We start from the raw sequence: 21780 nt of genomic DNA, 5'->3' as shown, positions 1-21780 counted from the left end.
GAAGGAGCATGCTATTCTTAGGCTTGTTTTTTTCCCCATACCTTTAGGGGGAAACAAAATTAAAAGTAAAGTTCAGTAAATACAATGTTACGTCGACACACTAAAAGCCTCAGATATATTAACAAGGAGGGGATAGAGAATTGTCACCATATTCCTCGCATATACCCGTAGCAATTAAATTTGCTAAGCTATTGCAGCTTCACAACATTTTTGGCAAATAAAGCTAGTGACTAAAAATTGTCACTATATAATTCTGCATAAGGATGAAATACAATATTACAGTTGTTTATATTTGGTTTGAAAATGGATTAGAGCATCGGAAATTTTCAAGCGGCAAAAACCGGATAATTTGAAAAGAGAAATAACTAATAAAGGAAGAATTGGAGGGTCAGGTTTAATAGTTAAATAATTAATAATGTTCCACAAGGTCCCTGTGATCTAAGGCGTCTCCAATTATTGTGAATGGCTTGGATTTTTGCTTTCGTTACTACATTTCTCGCATATACTGCTAGCGATTCAATTTGCTAACCCACTGCATCTTCGTAATATTTCCTGTAAATATAGCTGGTTACAAAAAATCATAAAGACGCTCGGCGTAAGGGTAAAATACAGTATTACAGTTATTTTTATATGGTTTGTAAATTAACCAGAGAATTGAACATTTTCAATCTGAAAAGACCGGTAATTATAAAAAGGGTTTTGAGTGACCACCCTGTAGGGTGTTTGACTCTCAAGTAGGGCAGTTGGCCTCTGGATATGCGAGACAGTCAGGAGGTTAGGTTAGGTAAGTTTTTGTTAACTTTATATACAAAACAAGATTTCATTATTGGTATTTTCATAATTTCTATAATGTTTCTGTTAAATGTGCTAGTCATTGAACCATTGCAACGAGTTCGCAACACTATGCTGCGGTTCCACCAACAGTTCCATTGCAACGAAATACCATGTTCATTTCATGAAGTCTCGTTGCATATATTGGATTTGTATAGTTGCAACACGGCAGTTAAAATACTCACTAAAATCGGGGCCGCTCGTTAGGTTTTAATCAGAGGTTGAAATGTAACGATTTTTACAAACACGTAAATATTTTTACTAGCCAACCATATTTATTTAATTTTGTTCGAGTTCAATATTACAAACCATTTCAAATGTGGTATATTAAAATTATTAATGTATAGGTTGGTGAAATCAACATTAAATGCAGGAAGATATTACAACAGTTTCACTAGCAAGTTAGAGAGGACTGCCTTTTGGCATTTTTTTTTTTAATTATCTAGTTTCTTTCCTTTTTTATAAGATAAGGTAAATGGAAACCCCCAAATTGTAACTTAAAACCCATTAAATATCAAACAAAGGTAAGGCGTTAAGGCAAACGCAGACTGTCTGCACTTGTATTTTGAACAACTGTCTCATTTGTTTCCGTTAATAGGACATAAGACAATATCGTTTGAGTAAACTACATCAGTACAGTATGCAGTTAAATTGCATATAGATAAAGCATATAAATAGAATTTACATTATTAAAGTTATCCACACTTTCTATATATTGTGTGTATGACCTATATATATCGTATATCTTTTATTATAACTCTGTTAGGGTGTTATCTGACATTAGATGTGTGGTTACATCACCATATTTAATATGATAGATATATCTTGTATTATATGTAACCGCAATTACAAAATTCTATCAGCTCCTCCAATCACATAATATCAATTTTTATGATATAATATAATAATAAGAAAATTACACCCAAAACATCTCATTAACTATACAAGGCCTAGAAAGCTGTAACTTCATATTATAAAAGTGTAAGTGTGTAACAATAGCAAGCGAAGTACGAGTCTATGATAAGAGTACTTGTGTATCAGGCAGGCCCATCTAGCGTGTTAAAAACATGTACTGTTGTTTTCTAACATAAATTGTTATGGATTTAATTTATTAGGTATAATTGTTAAGGCTATGCTATTTATCTATCACTGATTAAATATGGTAACAAAAATAAAGTGTGTCAAATGAAGTTTGTTTATAGTTTATCATAATTTTCAAGTAATTGTCTACTACAATAATTTATAATGTTAAATCAGGCACAACGAGATACTATTGGCACTGATGTAACAATGTATGTTTCAGCAGATGTCGGATACAGACCGGAAGCTTGTCTATGCCATTATTCAATTTTTAAAAGCGCAGTTGCGCGATGGTGGTCTCAACGGTGAAAGTGCTGAGGGCTTGGAAGTTGGCATACAATGCCTAGAAGCTGCATATAACATCGGCACTTCGGAGCCCTCTCTTGATGTTAGTTGCGTCCTCCTTGACGTCTTCAAAAAGTATCTAGCAGAGCATGTAAGTGTTTTAGTGCAGCCTATTGCAATAAATTAGTAAGCTATGATATTTATTTTAAGAAACTATAAAAGTATTGTTAACCATGATCAGTAATATTATATTTCAACTCATCTGCAGACTATGTTCTTTTTTAATCTTTCTGTTTGCAAGTATTATAATTTTATTTGTTTTGCATTTTAAATAGTCTGTTTTGTATTGTGCCTTCATTACAGTTGTCATTTTCTCAAGAAGTATTAGTATCGATTTCCCAATTTATGAATTTTGAATTATATACAGTAGAGCCCCTTATGTCCACCCCTGGCGGAACTAGGCCGTGGCCAGAACGGCAAAGTCAGACGATCCAAGGAGCATAAAAAAACTGGAATAAAAAGTATAAATTTCAGGGAAAACACTCATACAGTCCTAATGAAATAATGGTACTTTGGTATTATCTGGAGGCCACTATTTTGGAACAGTTGTTTGTACGGAAGACCTCAAAAATATTTTTCATTAGAAAGAACACACTTTATTTCACTTGCTGTGAAAATTACATGTCATTATAACGATTGGACCTTGTTTTATGCCTCCCGAAAAGAAGCAATGTCGATGAGGAGGACACTCTGTCCCCATCTACTATGTGTTATTAGCCTACATATATATTATACTATGAAAGATTAAAGTTGATATCAGATGGGAAAAGTTGGACGATCTGGAACACGATCTGAGGTTAAGAGAGTACCGATCGGAAATGCCCTTCGCCATCGGTGCATACTACAGTGGTTTGGTGCCACACCGCATTTCTGGTGAAAGAAAAACATCCCTGGAGGTATTACCCAAATTCAAGCTCAAATAGGGACAGAGTGGCGTACTTCTCGCTGACGTCACTCCCTGTTAGGAGACAAAACAAGAACCTATCGTCATAATGACATGTAATTTTTCACAGCAAGTTAAAGTCTTTTCTATCTTTAATGTGCTTTCAACAGATAATACCAAAGTATCGAAATAATTTTTAGCTAAATATGAAACTATGTACTTCACTGTATACAGTAACTCTTAACGAGTTAATCTAAAGAGTCCAGACATGTTTGATGTTATTGCTTCATACTGGAAACATGTATACTGTCGGGTTTTCCCCAGAAGTCTGTTATGCCAAGGTCAAACATGGGGGTTCAACTATGGCTGAAATTGTTATTTGTAAATTATGATTAAGTTTTATTTCTTTAAAGTTGCTATATGAAATAAAATGAGTAGAGCTGTTATTAACCCTACATCGGGCGCTAAACGGAGTTTTCCTCCGTGTATTTTTTATTATTAAAAATAGTACTACTTTTCTGATGTTGGCAGTCGTTTCCCGCAGTGTACTTTACGAGCATCTTTCGGGGAAGCAAAACAATAGCCTCCCGCTTATCTTTGTCAAAATCTGTCAGTATGACGTCTACTTCCGTTCGAGACTGGACGATTCCTCCGTGAGCGCCCGATGTTGTGTTTGTAGTGCTTGGATGAAATCTCCGTGAGCGCCTTATTGTGTTTAGTTTTTATGGAGTAATAATCCGTGTGCGCCTAAATGTGTGACCTGTGATGGTTTCTTTTTAAATTTTACAATATATTTTATTTCAAGTTTGTGAAATGGAGAATGAAGACGAGAGACTTGTCAGTACAGTACCCGTGTGCTAGGGAACATTTCAGTACTGTTTATGGAGTGAACATTGTCGTTATAATAACCAGAAGGAAAATGTTTTGAAACTTTGTATAGTATTAAAAAAAATTTAGTAAAGAATAAATTTTTATTTCAGAGTAATAATTGACATTACATTGTATAATAACTCAAGAATTGAAGTAAGTTGTTTTTGTAAGAAGTTAAAAACTAACTTAATTTCCATATATTATTACAGTAGGTTAAACATTTTTACAATTAATTGCATTATTCCTTAAAATAAATCATGTTGTTACTATACAATAACATTTTTTAAGATTTTGAATTTCTTATTTGGAAAATTCATTACATAAGAGAGTAATTTTCATTTAACTTCTAAAAATTAATATAGTACATTGTAATTAAATCCGTATGAATATTTAAACAAATACAAACAGTTTAAACGACTATGATATCCATTATTCGCTAACCTGGAGGAAACCTCCATGAGCGCCTGATGGTGTTTCAAATTTTAAGCGCCTGATGGAGGGTTAATGTACACTGCATTTGTATACACACACTGGGCTTTGGTAAAGCGCATAGTGCGCCTAATAGAGTACATGTTGTTACGGATTTCCTTGTTGTGTTTTTATTGTTTATCTGTCTTGGTGGTTTGTTAAATGTGATCCCGCACTTAAATCATCAAGCGAAAAAAACTTGAAGTGATTATTATTGAAAAACTCAACAGAAAATAAAAAGGTTCGGAAATAAGACATTGTCGTAAACTTGTTAATTCAGTATAAAATAATGGCAAGCTAAGTATTTAAACCACTTAAGTCTGCATGTTTATTATAAAATGTTTGACTCCCAGTAATTGAAATATGTTATATTTTATTTTTCTAGCAAGAAGCTCTAAAGGAAGCTTCTGCTGAAGAGAAAGCCGCAGCAGAAGCTCTCAAATCTGAGGGCAATGCCCATATGAGTGCGCAGAAATTCCAAGAAGCTGCTGCCTGTTACACAAAGTAAGTAACAAATTGTGATTAAAGCCTGTTAACGATATTACTGTAGTATTGTACTAGAGGTACAATCAGTACAGGGGTGTAATCCCTCCATCCGCTTATATTGTATTGATGTATTGCTAAAACAATTACTACATGAGGTATTGCAACCTTGCTGTATAGATCTATCTATAATCAAGAGATGTTGAACTAAAATCTAATAATGTTACTCTCAATGGTTAGTGATGGGAGAATTGAATACAGAATCGAATAGTATTTGGATACAGCCCAGGTATTCATATATTCGAATACCTCAAAATGAATTTGAATACCCTAGAAATGAATACAATTTCTCTGGAAGAATCGAAATCAAACCTACAATACTTATTCGTTAGGACCAATAGTATTCAATTAAAATATTCAAGAGCTGTATTCATATACATATATTCATTTGAGAGTTTTAGATGAATAAATAAATGAAAAAACATAATAACTTGTCAAAATGTATAATTGTACAAATATTAAATTAATAAATACATTTTTAAACAATCTGAACTATGAAAAGAATAATTAAGGTGAGATTCATAATTTGGAATAAGTTATTAAAAAGATTAAATCTGACAAAATGTATAACTGTACAAATATTCAATTAATAGATACATTTGTAAACAATAAAGACAAAAATTAATTTTTATTTCATGTTTTGTAAAAACAAAATATGATTAAGGTTTTTGGCTTCAACCTATTTCTTTGATCATTGGTGACAAAACCTGTAGTAAAAAAAGAATCTTGCAGATGGGACTGAAGTAGCAGGTAAACAAATTTATTTTTTCTGGAGTTCTTAAATCATGGGTATGACATGTTTGCAGGAAGCGCAAAAAGACAAACTATTTTGGCAGGGCAATTCCAAATAACCAGGAAACAATGGATTACGGGAAGGAAGTAAGACAAGAGACATGTCTTTTAGAAAAAGTATTCAAATGCATATTCAAATACAAGGGTGCTTTTGAATACACTTTATTCGATTCTTTTAAGTATTCTACTCTCCCATCACTACCACTGATTATAATTAGCCTTTGATACACTAACTGTCATGGCCCGGTCTACCTTTTTCTTGGTGAACATAACTCCCTCCAGTTGTGTAACTCTTCTTGCTTGGACCTCCTTGCTTTCCAGTTCCCTTAAACATTGTTATATTAGTCCTTAGAAAATTTAACTGTGAATTTAGCTAACCCCTGAATTAACCCATTGGCCTAGGGGAATATGAGAACGGTCCATTTTTTTGGTGCTGACCTATTTCTAGACAAACTTCACCATCTCTTCTATGGAATAAAAGGTCCTCTATCTGATGTTAATTAATGATAATATGCCCAATGGTTTGATTTAGTTTAACACTTTAACTGAAACTAAGGAAATATAAACAATACACTTTGCATGTTGACAAAGAAGATGATTTTTACACATTCTAAACATTCACAATCATCAGTTAGGACATTCTGTTAGTGCTCATTTTACAAGAATCTGCATGATTGACCAACTTTAATGTAGGTTAAATAAAGCTCAAAATGATCTGCCACTCTTAGCAATTAAAATGTTTAATAAGTTGCCTGTATCAAGTCATGTAGATGTGAGAACTTTTAGGGCTGTGATACATAGCTTGTTAGTACAAAATCCTTTTCTATAAATTACAAGAGTTGTTTTTTTTTAAACAACAGTAGATTAAATATTTTAAATAATTATTTAGGCCTATTTTACCAGTGCTGTGGCCTGCTGTGATATTAAGTTAGAAACTGTACCTTAATTTTTATTTTATTTTGAATTTTAACCTTTAATTGTCTAACTGATATTAAGGCAAGATTTCTTTACCTGCTCTCTAGAGTTTTTAATTATTGAATGGCTTTTGGTCTTTTCTTTAATTATGTGTTTTTAATGTTTACTACATAAGTTCTTTCATTCAAGTTTCAAGGCTTTTTAAACACATTGGAGTCTGGCTCGCTATTTGCTGTTTTTATAACCCGGTCTGCATAGATTAATTGGTTTTCACATTTTGTTTTTAGAAAAATGTTAAATATTATGTATACAATATTATATTTTCTTGAAAGTTCTATCTTTCCTCTTTAAAATGATATGTAAAACTGAATTCCTATAAAATGTAATTAATTTTTTAAAAAATTTCAAAACTTACATTTTTGAAGAAAAATAAAATCTCCTGCATGTCTTGTGTTACTTGAAAACTAACTTTTGAATAAATAAAACAAGAATTTCAATTTTTTTAAAGGCATTTACTATATACATATTTACAAATAATTATTTTAATTGCCAAAAAAATTTCAAATGCTAAAAAAATGATTGTTGTCATAGACAGACTGACGACGCGCCAGGCCACGTCAGTGGATAAACAAAAGCCTCAAGCGGGTATGACGTAGTAGCGCCTAGCGGAATTGTTCTGAACTGACCATTAACGCTGGCTTTCTAATGCAGCAGACGGCACTCGAATATCACTCGAGCAACTCCGTATATCAATCGGCAAAGCTGTGCTCAAGTCACGCTCGAGGGCCGGCCGGGGGTTTAAACAATGGCGCTCGCGTCTGGCTCGAGCGTAGACTCGAATGTGTTAATTCAGTTTGACATTTGTTGATTGTAAGGCCACAGTGTGCTAATACTTAGGCCACATACTAAAATAGTTTAGGCCTAATTGATGTAACATTGCCTTTGTTGCTGAACTGTATGAACTGTTAATTTGGCAATAAAAATTATTCTACTTCTTATTCTTCTGATTTTGATATTGTATATATTTTGTATTGTTAGGTAACTTTTCAAATATTCGGTTTCACGTACAAAATTACGTGCATTTTCAGTAAAACTACTGATTAAACATGGCAAGATAGTTTTCCCACACAAAACTTAAGTTATTAAAAACACTTTTAAAACTTGTTCATGCATTTTTAACTTGGTAAAAATTGTGCAGTCATTTAAAAAGTTGAATACCAATGTGTAGATAATTTCATTATGAAGAAGAATGTGAAAACTTAATATTAGTTTGAACACTTCTAACAAACTCTACACTGGTTTCAATAGAATTCTGTAATTCTAGCCACTTTATTTGTTTCAAACAAAGCTAACCCATTATTTGTTTCAAACAAAGCTAGCCAATGGGTTAAGCTAACATTAGGTAACCACTAACAGGAAGGGGGGGGGGTTCCCAGTACTACAGCTTAAAAGATTAGTAAAGTGTGTGAGGAATAATTTAATACTATGATTTATCTTAATCTCAAATTAAGCCTTCCTGGAGTGTGTAAAGAAAGATGTATATAATAAATATGGGTGTCATAAAATGACATCTGTTTTAGGATTGACCCAAAACAGTAAGTACGTCATGTGATGTTTAATTATTGTGTTTTTGTATTTTCTTTGAATATATTGCTGATAAGTACAGGTGTTCTGTCATTTGGCAACTCTATGAACTCTTCATATTCTCACACTCTTTTAATTAGAATTTACCACCTTATTATAATAGTGATGGTTGTCTTATTGTAATGGTCGCTCCTTGTTAAATGAAACATCAGTAGGATACATCATATCGTGATCAACTTAATAGTGTCACTATTGTGTGACACTTATTGATATTGATTTTTGTCTCGAGGACTTTCACACCAAGAAGATGTTTGTTTGAGTTTATCAGCTAATGTAATTTGTTGTCAAATATTCTATTTCAACAAGTGGCATCTTAAATTTGCAATTATTTAGTCATGATTCCATTATAGATAAATGGATAATTCTTGGACACTATATTCATGTTGATCAAAGTGTTAGCGAAATAAAAGATAAATCGTTCAGCTATTTGTAATAGGATCTGTAATCATTCTGCTGTGTGCTTATTTTATTTGTATGATTTTCAGGGCAATCAAGCTAGACCCGAAAAATGCAGTTTACTACTGTAACAGGGCGGCTGCGTCCAACAAGCTGGCCCAATATGAAAGTGCAATTCAAGATTGCAAAACTGCTTTAAAGTATGATCCGTCTTATAGCAAGGCATATGGCAGGCTTGGGTAAGTTGTGGTTTCTTATTTACATGGCTAAACATTCACATAAGACGATTGCGGTACCAAATGTAGTAAACAGATAGTGTAGGTTTTTCTTATTATTCTTAGAAAAATACACTACAAATTAAAATTTTAATTTCTTGATACTAAACTTTGTTATTATGGGATTTTAGTTTAAGACATTGATCACTAAAAACATTTTTGAACTATTTTATTTAACTGAAGATTTTTTTCGAGGACCATGTGGTATTTTCTTGTTGTATCTTTCATGGAAATGGCAAGGTTTTTATAATGAACACATTTTTAACCCTGGAACTGACTATAAGTTTTGCGAAAATGGCGGGCACTTTTTTGCAATTTTGTAAAGATTAAAAAAATTGTAATCACTGCTCATCTATTTTTCAAGATACAGACATTTTAAGATATCAGTGTCTTCAGAAATACACGTAGTTTACAACAAAAAAAAAAAAAAAAAAATAAAAATGGAATCATTTGAATTTATTCAAGAATTACTTATTAACATAAAAAAATGAAAAAAATTTCTCTACTTGCACCCTCATAGGTAATGTTAAATTTATTTGAATAAATCTAAAATAGACAAAAGTTTTGCATACATATATATTTAACTCACAAATTATTAAAAAATATTTGAGTAAAAGAAGTTTGTTGGTACTTTTGAATTATATATATTTATATATATATATATATATATATATATAGGGTGATTCATGAAGTTCTCCCCCACTTCTACAGCACATTGTACTAGTAAAAATAATGAAAAAATGTTATATAAACATAGGTCCGAAAACGCTTTGTTAGCGAGTTACAGCTAGCGAAAGAATTTCGCCTGAATTCCTGGGTTAAAGAGTAAAATAAAGCCATACTGAACTTTTGGAAAGGTTAATTAAGTAAGAAATATCGTGGATTCTTATGTATTTTTACCTGATAAAGCTAAATAAAATAGGTTTCAGAACTGTACCTGTAGTAGTTTTTGAGGGATTCAGGGTTAAATGCAAAAAATTGGGGCACGAAACAATGTTTTTTTTTTAAGTTTGATGTACAATAACTTTGTTTTAAATTGGTAATTAAAATACATAAAATCAATAAACCATTTAATTGTAGAGAATTTAATTCTGAGAAAATTGATATAATCAAAGTCTAAAATAAAACAGAAATAAGTACCAAAAAAATCGATTTTATTCAGTATAATACATTACTAGCTGTAAAGAAATACCGTACGGTATTTAGTTAAAATAAAACCAAAAACAAAATGTTTCTTCCTTAATGATGAGATAAATTGAGGAAAACAAGATTAACTGTTAAATAAATTTGTTTGTAAATAAAAAAATATCATGTTTTATTACGTTGTATTTTTTTTTAATAAAAATTTACATCAAATTTTTGAAAATAAATGAAGCAAACATTTTCCCATTATTGTTTACCTAATCATCGAAATGCAGTTTTTTTTGTTTTATTAATTTTCTAAGTTGGTAACACACGAATAAACAGCTGATCAACAATGGTATTCTGTACTGTTACGTTAGAACTGTGTATTAGTGGTGTTTTGCAAGCTACAGCAGGAGATCGGGTTCTGTGAATCGTGTTATTAAATGCAATTTTTCTGTGAGTTATAATTCGATTGTTTATTCAGCGAAAAAATGTTCCTTACTTATTTACATCAGAGGAATACGCTGATATGGTTTTTATTTTGGGTTACTGTAATGGTAATGCTAGAGCTGCTGTAGAAGAATATGAACTAAGTTACCCTAATAGGAGGATTCCAGATACCAAAAAAATTTCAGGAACTTTTCCCTACTCTTCGGGAAAACAGGATCACTACCAAGTACTAGAACCAATTATGAACGAGCTGTCCAACTTGATGATGATATTGTTATTAATGCTGTTCATCGCAGTCCAGGTGTAAGTACACGACGTATTTCTAGGCGGATAGGAGTTTCGCAGTCAACGGTGTGGAGGTCACTTAATCGAAACACAAATTTTAATCCGTTTCATAAACAAAAGGTTCAACATCTACAGCTAGGGGATGGTCCCGCTTCGCTTGGAGTTTTGCAAACTTTTTTGAATATTAATAAATCAAACTCTACAAGCGTATTTTGTTTACGGATGAGGCACAATTCACTCGGGATGGTGTCAATAACTTGCACAATGAACACTCATGGGCAGAAGAAAATCCACATGAGGTAGTGGAACAGAACTTTCAACACCGATTTAGCGTCAATGTCTGGTGTGGCCTTTTGCACAATCGGCTGATTGGACCTTTCATATTACCTGGACGCCTAAATGCTGAGTTCTATTTGCATTTTCCTTCAAGAAGAGTTGCCGCAGCTGTAAGAGAATGTTCCTTTACATCTCAGACAAAATTTGTACTTCCAGCATGACGAAGCACCTCCCCACTTTTCACATGCCGTTTCTGCTTACTTAAATCATCAATTTCCTGGACACTGAATTGGTCGTGGAGGGCCTCACCCTTGGCCACCAACATCACCAGATCTATCTCCATTGGATTATTGCATCTGGGGATGGGATGAAAGACATTGTATTCAAGACAAAAATGAATTAATTGCCCGTAATATGGATTCGGTTGTGCAGATACAGGGAAGTCCTGAAAAATTAAGAAACGCAACAAAAGCAATACACAAACGTGCTGCAAAATGTATTGATAATGATGGCCTCATTTTCGAACATCTATTATAAAAAGGTGCGTACGGTTGGCCCAACCTGATTAATTTTGCTTAAAACTAGTAATGTATTATACTGAATAAAATCGATTTTTAGGTACTTATTTCTGTTTTATTTTAGACTTTGATTATATCAATTTTTTTCAGAATTAAATTCTCTACAATTAATGTTTGTTGATTTTTATGTATTTATTTACCAATTTAACAAAGTTATTGTACATCAAACTTAAAAAAAAACATTGTTTCGTGCCCCAATTTTTTGCATTTAACCCTGAAATCCCTCAAAAACTACTACAGGTACAGTTCTGAAACCTATTTTATTAGCTTTATCAGGTAAAAATACATAAGAATCCACGATATTTCTTACTTAATTAACCTTTCCAAAAGTTCAGTATGGCTTTTATTTTACTCTTTACCCAGGAAATTCAGGCGAAATCTTTCGCTAGCTGTAACTCGCTAACGAAGCGTTTTCGGACCTATGTTTTATATAACATTTTTTCATTATTTTTACTAGTACAATGTGCTGTAGAAGTGGGGGGGAGAACTTCATGAATCACCCTGTATATATATTTATATATTTATATTTATATATATAAAAAAATGGCAAAAAATTCTGTTTATTGAAAAAAGTAAAAATGGGAAATAAAGACCTAACCTTTTTTTAAGTAACAATTTTGTTTTTATCCTAAAGTTATTTATATAGAAAGTACATTTATAGATAGATGTTTACAAAAATGTACAACAATGTAATTTTATCTTTTTTAAGTCACTAGCATCAGGCACAATTAATTTATTAGGAAATGGTTTATCCAAGTCAGGTAAGACTTCATCCATATACACCGAACCAACATTGTCTTCTGATTTTCTGAATGTACCTAGTACATTCCTAATGCCACTACAGTTAAAATGAACACTCACAAGGAAATGTACAATAATTATTTACTCCAAAGGAAAAATATTGAACCTATCTAAACTTGAGCTTATCTACAGTTTCACAAAAATACATTTTATTATTAAACAACATTTTATTATTACAATTCATAAATACACAAACTTCTACATTTTTCACTTCACTAATTTATAAAACACTATTAAAACGTTTATTTATACCCAATAAACAATGAAAAGTCTTAAAGATCCTAATAAATACCAAACAATACACTAGTATTGACAATGATGTAATACGAACCACGAAATCAACACAACAATCAGAGGATGCGTAGTTCTTCTCTACTAGCTGAATCAGGTTGCGCAACAAAACAAAAATAAAATACTAGGTTCATTGTCTTCAGCGACAATGCTGTTGCTAAGGCAGGGTGTTTAGTGACTGGGAATTGTCAGGAAATTTTAACAATAGGTACGGAGAAAGTAATGGAAGTCAGGGAATTTCACGATAGACTGGGAAAATTGTCCAGTTATTCTTGCTGATATCTACCGGTCTCGGAAGTTCCGGAAAAGTTACTAATGTGAATTCACAGTAATCGCCCAAACATCATGGATTATGACTTTGTCACAGAAATGTTCTGTTAAAAATATCTGTGTTATGTCATTGTGTTATAACTAGTGATGGTCAAGCCAAATCTCGAATCTACAGAATCTTCAAGAAAGAATTAGGTCTGAACATTGGTCAACGGGATACGACAATAGAATCTGCTGAGACTCACGGTGTCATTAATTATCAGCTGATCGTCAATATACAGATTACTATTACATAAACGTTTTTTGTACTTGAAAAATAGTAAATTGATAATCTTATTAATAAATAGTCTGAGTTTTCAAAATAGTATTTTGCTTGTAGTTATTAGCTGTACGTTTGTATCTCGGCGCGAGTCTGCTGTGTTTCTTCCAGTACAACAGCTGATCAGCATTACGTAAATTACCGATTGGGAAAACATGATTTTGTATATGAATAACCGAAGATATACCCAGCAAGGATCACTTTTGGTTGCTTTATACCTTCCAGTTGAACCTACACTGGGCACAGTAAAAACCGTGTGTCACTAGTGAGGTGGCACATCACTAACCGCAAATGTGGAGATTCTGGGGTGTAAGGGTCTATAGGTACTAGTAGCTATAGGTCTAGTCTACTGCGGGAGATGACTGTTGGAGTTGGTGGGGTTAAAACACTGTTGATTTGATCGTTTAGGATATGGAAAATTATATTTTTGTCTGGAAGTCAGGTGAAGTCACTTTACTAGACATCCTGTAAGAACAGTTCTTCTTTGTTTTGATATAATTCTCAGTACTTCCAGACAACAATAAAGTTGTAAAATTTAATAAAGCTATTATCAACACATTTTGAGATTTTTATCAGGCATTTTGAGATTTTACAAATTGTAATCTTTCAAACAACTATTGGATAAACATTTATTTGTTTACTAGCTATTGAAGCAAAGTTTCTGAAAGCCAAGAATACGCTCTTTTCAATAACAACACTCACAATTGTGTAGGAGGTAAACTCTCGACAGGGAAGTTTGATAAACAATTTACTTCGGAGGGAGGTAACGGCAGATATTCGGCAGATATATCAACGAACGGTTGTCTGAGTGCCCTAAACTGTAAAACCAAGCTTGTAGAATAATTGTTTAATTAAGTTAATGTGGCCAGTATCAAGTTACTTTCAATCTTAGCTGTTTAATTGACATCCTTAATTTGTTTTGATGTTGGTTGAATTGATTTGTTTAAAAAACCATTATGTACTGAAATAGCTTGGAAGTAAAAGCCATATTTATTTAATCCATCATATAGTATCAATATATTAACGAAACAGATGTGTTCAATTTTTTCACAAAAATAAGTAACACTGTTATATATTAACAACAAGGATAACATCCTGTTGTATTCAAGGATATACATAAAATGACAGTTTAATAGGGAATAAAATATTTAATTAGTTTTATAATAGTATGTAACAAATGTTTTAGTTGTTAAAAAACAAAGGCCTTATAAAGCATGTTCTTCCTTGTATTGTAATTTGAAAGATTCATTCAATGGAGCATGTCAAAAGGAAAATAGATGAGTCTACAAAATTTTGTGCAATAAAAACTAGTTTAATTCTTTTTTTTTAACAATACACTTTATGGAGTGAAATATAATGTTAAATGCTAAAAATGTTGTTAAATAAAAAGTACATATTTTTGGTTGGTAGTAATGTTGTATGTGCTGAAATCGTAAAAAAGAATATTTTTACTAGCGTAGGTAGTAATGTTGTATGTGCTGAAATCGTAAAAAAAGAATATTTTTACTAGTGTAGGTAGTAATGTTGTATGTGCTGAAATCGTAAAAAAAGAATATTTTTACTAGCGTAGGTAGTAATGTTGTATGTGCTGAAATCGTAAAAAAAGAATATTTTTACTAGCGTAGGTAGTAATGTTGTATGTGCTGAAATCGTAAAAAAAGAATATTTTTACTAGCGTAGGTAGTAATGTTGTATGTGCTGAAATCGTAAAAAAAGAATATTTTTACTAGCGTAGGTAGTAATGTTGTATGTGCTGAAATCGTAAAAAAAGAATATTTTTACTAGTGTAGGTAGTAATGTTGTATGTGCTGAAATCGTAAAAAAAGAATATTTTTTCTAGCAGAAGCACAGCGTATTTGTAACATTGAATTGTGTTAGAAAGCACTTACCTGAGGGTCAATTCTCAAGATGCTCAATATATTACTGTAAATGTAGCAACATATACCATTATTAATAAGGGACTGTTGGCTGAAGAGACAGATTGTATTGTCTTGCATGCAAACTCAAGTGAAAAGGATCGAGGCCAGCACATTATCTGCCTATTTTTGTGCCACTAAATGGATTACATGAATGTATTGTTTCTTTTATCATGAATTTGGTTTAATATTTTTTAATTGTCGAAGTAGAAATTCTATAAACACTATTCATTTAGATAAAGTTACAAATTCAAAAGTCTGAGTGGTGCGCTATAACCGGACATGATCCCCAGCACTTGTGTGTGTGGGTGTTAAACTATCTGGGCACAGCTACACTCCCTAATTGATAATGGTAAACACTAAATGCGACAGCCAGTAGTCAGCCATGTGGAGGGGATCGAAGACGTAGGCAGTACAGGGAGGCTTTGTCCATTATTGTTATGCTTGGTTTTGGGTGACAACAGTTAAACTTGTGGAACCGTATAGATGGAATGTTGTGCCTCGTAACAAGATATTATATTTCTAAATTTATTATCGGCTATGTCTTTGCTTTGTGCAATAATTATTATTTCAGTTGAAATTTGTTTGATGTTTGAATAATTTTTTTAAAGATCTTTTCCACTATACAAAATATTGTTCATCCACAGCATTACATCTAGGAAGGTAGAAGGGCAAGTCAACATTCTCACTTTATGTTTATATTAATGACTAATATTTGCTGTTTTGCAGCCTGGCGTATGCCAGCTTAAACCAACATCAGGAGGCTATTGGCTACTACAAGAAGGCAGTAGACTTGGAACCCGGAAACGAGAGTTACAAAGCCAATTTAAAGCTCGCTGAAGACACTCTCACCAACAGCACTGCAGCGCCTCCTACCATAACCGGACCAATTCCATTCCATAATGTAGATTTAGCTACGATATTTACGAATCCAAATCTGCTCAATATGGCATCGCAAATGCTGGCCAACCCGTCGATGCAAACAATGTAAGTAACAATATTTCGTTATATTTTACCCTTTAATTAAACAAAATATATTTTCCACTGTTTTCATCCAGAGTCCGAGGCCAGTTTTTTTGGAGGTGGGTGGAGTGCATTATTTATGATCAGAAACTTATTCCAATTACTCAAAAACACCTAAATTAAAAGTTGATACTCTAAATATTTCGCTTTTATAATTTGTTACAATAATTAATATTACTGAATGAAACCAACTACATGCAAATCTATTAATAGTGGGAACTTTTCTTGCTAATTAAGTGTTTAAGCTAACTGAGGGTACGAACAAGCGTTTTAGGCAGTCAAGACCCTCATAGAGAAAGGTAACATCGTAGTTACATGAAGGTGTAACTTTCTGTACAACCACATAGAGTAACAGTCACCCTTTTTTGCTAGCCTTTTTTAAATCTCCAAAAAGTATTTACCTTGCCTAAATTATGTATATTTAGTTTTTATCTCAAAATTTAGATATAATTAATATAAATAGTGATGTGGGATATATTAAATGTCAACTGAAAAAATGTCTATAAAATAAATGTAATTGTAATTGGTTGTGTACGGAATTTACAACTTCATTCCCCCTATAGGGATTGCAGGATTTTGAAGATTTAAGATAAACCAAAACTTGTAGTTCATTTTACATGAAATCCAATAAATTTAACACCTAACTTTACACTATAAAAACATCAGTTTCGCTTTATTTCCGCCCTTTCCCAGAAAATCAGGTGAAATCTTTCCCCAGCCGTAGTTCACTAACAAAGCGTTGCCAGACCCATGTTTATATGAACCTTTTTTTTATTATTTTGATGAGAGGAAATTACCTGAGAAGTTTGTCGGGTTACTTGTGGGATACCCTGTATTATTACTTTGGTTAGTTAGTATATCAAATAATGTAAAGCATATTAGTGTATTACAAAATAGGGAACAATAAAATTAAGAGCTGTCTGTATTGGTGGCCTCCTTGACCTCAAACATGTCCCGCCCTTATTTCTGGTCCTAGAATTTTAACAGATGTTTCATTTGAAAGATATGATTAATATACATGCAAATATTTTTGTAATAGTCTTATTTTTTCAGAAATACTCATACTTTTTTTCTATGTCTTTGACTACCAGTTAAAATTCAAATATTATTATTCTCAGGTACCAAATTAATTTTTCATTTTGTAATGGAAATAGTAGTGTGGGGTCAATTAAAAATATTAAACTACCCTATAACATGTTAAATGGTTTTATTACCTTATATTGTAAGTATTTTGTTGCCTAACAACAATTGGGTGTATACCAGATCTACCAATAAAAATAAAATTATGTGGATCTTTTACTTTCCTTATCCAGTCCCAAGTTTGAAGGTTTCACACTATCATATACTTTACTTGAATTCCTTCATTACCACTTTCACTCAAAATTTCGTCATTAAAGTTGCCATCACTTAATTGATTTTTGCTTTCATTGAGTATGTTCTATACAAAGCTAAAACTCTGGGAAAAGTTTGCGATTTTGCTGTTACGCAATTTTAGAAGGCAACAATCAACAGATGAAATTGTAAACAACAGTCAATTTCAAGAGAGTCGGCCATGTTATATTTTAACAGAACATCAATATAATAGTATAGACCAATGCCAAAATAATCTATATCAGGCATATTTTTTGGCTCAAAAATTACGAAGTTATCGTGATGGGTAGTGCCCATCATAGGTAATTATGCCAATGCTTACCGATGTCGGGCAATATACATCAATAGTAGCCAATAGGTAAAGGCCAATAGGGTATAGGTGTCTGAAAGTGTTACATGTTATTGTACAGGGTAAGCAAAACATTTATGTAAGGTTTACAAATGATTATACTTTTTGTTCTAAAAATCTATATTACTAATCTCTGATATCAGTTTTTATGTGGAGTAAAAAAAACCAAGTTTGTAAGATTTTAATAAATCAATAAATTATGAACAATAAACCGTAACACATACCAGAATTTACTGCCACAAATTTCACTGTATCATCCAATCAGATAAGAAAAATTATAAATCAGACTTACTGAAATTTACTGTCTAATTTTAAACATTTGAATGAGGAAAAGTTTCATAATTTATTGTTTTTGTTTAGTAAAGTTTCACACAATTCATTAGAAATACTTGTCTAATTACAAAAGTACTAGATTTTTGCTTATTCCCTGAGTAAAATTAAAAGGGTCTGAAAATCTAGCTGGACCCAGAGGACTTGGTGGGAAAAAGTTCCAAATTCTCCCGGTCCACGGAGTTCTTCAACTAAACACATCTCATTTAACCTGCTGGTCCACGGAGCTTGATAACTAAACACATCACATTTAACCTGCCGGTCCATAGAGCTTGACAATTAAACATATCTCATTTAACCTGCTGGTCCACGGAGCTTGATAACTAAGCATATCTCATTTAACCTACCGGTCCATGGAGCTTGACAATTAAACATATCTCATTTAACTTGCCGGTCCACGGAGCTTGACAATTAAACATATCTCATTTAACCTGCTGGTCCACGGAGCTTGACAACTAAACACATCTCATTTTACCTGCTGGTCCACGGAGCTTGATAACTAAACACATCACATTTAACTTGCCGGTCCACGGAGCTTGACAATTAAACACATCTCATTTTACCTGCTGGTCCACGGAGCTTGATAACTAAACACATCACATTTAACCTGCCGGTCCATGGAGCTTGACAATTAAACATATCTCATTTAACCTGCTGGTCCACGGAGCTTGATAACTAAACACATCACATTTAACCTGCCGGTCCATAGAGCTTGACAATTAAACATATCTCATTTAACCTGCTGGTCCACGGAGCTTGATAACTAAGCATATCTCATTTAACCTACCGGTCCATGGAGCTTGACAATTAAACATATCTCATTTAACTTGCCGGTCCACGGAGCTTGACAATTAAACATATCTCATTTAACCTGCTGGTCCACGGAGCTTGACAACTAAACACATCTCATTTTACCTGCTGGTCCACGGAGCTTGATAACTAAACACATCACATTTAACTTGCCGGTCCACGGAGCTTGACAATTAAACACATCTCATTTTACCTGCTGGTCCACGGAGCTTGATAACTAAACACATCACATTTAACCTGCCGGTCCATGGAGCTTGACAATTAAACATATCTCATTTAACCTGCTGGTCCACGGAGCTTGATAACTAAGCACATCTCATTTAACCTACCGGTCCATGGAGCTTGACAATTAAACATATCTCATTTAACTTGCCGGTCCACGGAGCTTGACAACTAAACACATCTAATTTTACCTGCCGGTCTATGGAGCTTGACAACTAAACACATCTCATTTTACCTGCCGGTCCACCCTCCGAATATTTTTAAATCTATATGATATTTCAGAGGATTAAATGGAAATGCTTATAGTACTAAGTAAAAATTTAGTAAAATCATTTTGTAATAATTTCATACCTTAGTTTTTACTCAAGAACGTTTTAATTAAATTCAGTTGCGAGGTAAAAAAAATTTAGTGTGCTTATGTTTTTGTTTTCGCGATGAAGGAAAATTGTTAGCAAAAAATGTGTATTTCAAGCCTTTTTTTTGTCAGATATACGGTTATTTCAGTACAGGCCAAAGAACACACCCAACTGATCTAGTCTACTAACCCAACCACTACACCTGCAGGAGATAGGCCTACAGGATACATCATTATTACACTATACAGGGTGTATATTATGTCTGGAAACACCCAAATATATCCTTTAATAATTTAAATATAAATTTGAAAACCTCTTACAATCGTGATAGAGATTGGGCAATCTACTTTTTGGAACAATGTTTTGTTATGTCACACCAACGGGGGGACGTCCTGCCGAGGGTATCGTGAATATTCTTAATGGAAGCCTATACCTTGTGATACATAATTTTAAAGGTAATAGCTTACTGAATTGAATGCCACAAACCGCATCTCAAGGGAATTATTCTATCAGAAAATAGAGCATTTTTAGTATTGAAAATTTACTGATGTTCAACAATGTAATTTTTAACATGGTTCTCTGCCACAAAATGTGTTACACTAATTTTTTAGCATTTTTTTAAATGTTCAATTAAATAAAACAAAAATTTCATTTTAAGCTGGTTCTATTAGCACAAATTTGCCAGTTTTTATTACAGTACAATTATGGAAATACTTATGTTATTGATTTCTTATTACAAATAAAAAATAAATGTATGCTGTTAGAAAAGTCTTACAACAAACGTTTTACCTGCATTTGGTGTCAAAGCAATTGTTCGAACTGTGTTCCTTCTACGGTTTGACAATGAGCCAATCTTGTGTAAAATGATTCGACAGAGTTGCCTAACATTTCTTCAGTTATCAAAGCAATCTCCTCTATAATCCTGTTTCTTAGGTCTTCCAAATTATGAGGCTTTCTTCTATAAACATTGGATTTTAAATGACCCCATAGGAAATAATCGATTGGTGACAAATCCGGAGATCTTGGAGGCCATTCGATTTCTCCTCTTCGGCCAATCCATTTATGAGGAAACCTTAAATCCAAATACTCTCTTACCTGTCTCCCATAATGGGGTGGAGCACCATCCTGCTGAAACCATACATTATCAAAGTATTCTCCTGATGCAATTTTGAATAGCTGGGATTATTTCATTTTGGAGCATATTGTAGTAAAGTTCGGCATTTAAATTTCCATTGATGAAAAAGGGTCCAACAATTTTGTTACCTAAAATTCCACACCATACGTTCAGTTTTTGTGGTTGCTGTGAATGGGACTCAGTAATCCAATGTGGGTTTTCACTAGCCCAGTAACGGGCAATTGTGCCTGTTAACATTGCCATTTAGGAAAAAAGTTGCCTCATCAGAAAATAGTATGTTGGTCAGAAAATCTCTATTGTCATTACATCTTGCGCATCACAAGTTCACAAAACTCAACTCTTCTGTCGTAATCATCCTCACTTAACTGTTGGACTAAATGAACTTTAAATGGTTTGTATTTATTAATTTTCAAAATCTTACTCACAGACATAGGGTGCATATCATGTTGCTGTGCAGCTTTTCTGAGCGATGTATGTGGGTCTTCAATAAATGTTTGCAAAACATCTAGTGCATGTTCTTCATCTGATGCAGATTGTATCCTACCCGACTTTGGCCGATTACGTACACTCCCTGTCATTTCAAAACGCTCAATAGTTTTTTTTTTGATATTGTTGAAACACTTATGGGGATTCCTTTCTGGGAAAGTGTCATTAAACAAATTACAAACTTCCCGATAAGATCTTTGACGATCGCCATATCCTCGCATCATCAACAGAGTAATTCGTTCTCTTTCAGACAATTCCATTAAAATGCCAAATAAAAACTGAACTACTGTAATTAGATAACTTGTTGACAGCAATGCTTCAGAGACACTGATTAACTCGACAGGA

The 21780-nt window shown here is 32.9% G+C and overlaps 1 protein-coding gene across 7 annotated transcripts in view; it reads left to right on the top strand.

The window, feature by feature from the left end:
* LOC124368688 (small glutamine-rich tetratricopeptide repeat-containing protein alpha-like) overlaps nucleotides 1-21780 on the top strand; it is a 56778-nt gene that overhangs the window by 17989 nt on the left and 17009 nt on the right. For 5 of the 7 annotated variants that reach the window (XM_046825982.1, XM_046825976.1, XM_046825981.1 and 2 more), the window contains exons 2-5: nucleotides 2138-2347; nucleotides 4863-4981; nucleotides 8857-9006; nucleotides 16083-16340. In XM_046825982.1, the coding sequence (XP_046681938.1) occupies nucleotides 2138-2347; nucleotides 4863-4981; nucleotides 8857-9006; nucleotides 16083-16340 (737 nt within the window). Of the gene's footprint in view, nucleotides 1-2134; nucleotides 2348-4862; nucleotides 4982-8856; nucleotides 9007-16082; nucleotides 16341-21780 lie in introns of all 7 variants that reach the window. The other 2 variants (XM_046825977.1, XM_046825979.1) reach the window with 1 other exon arrangement.

Source organism: Homalodisca vitripennis, chromosome X (genome assembly GCF_021130785.1).
Source record: "Homalodisca vitripennis isolate AUS2020 chromosome X, UT_GWSS_2.1, whole genome shotgun sequence".
Classification (NCBI taxonomy): Eukaryota; Metazoa; Arthropoda; class Insecta; order Hemiptera; family Cicadellidae; genus Homalodisca; species Homalodisca vitripennis.
Note: the sequence above shows the minus strand (reverse complement) of the source record. Positions and strands in the feature narration are given on the sequence as shown.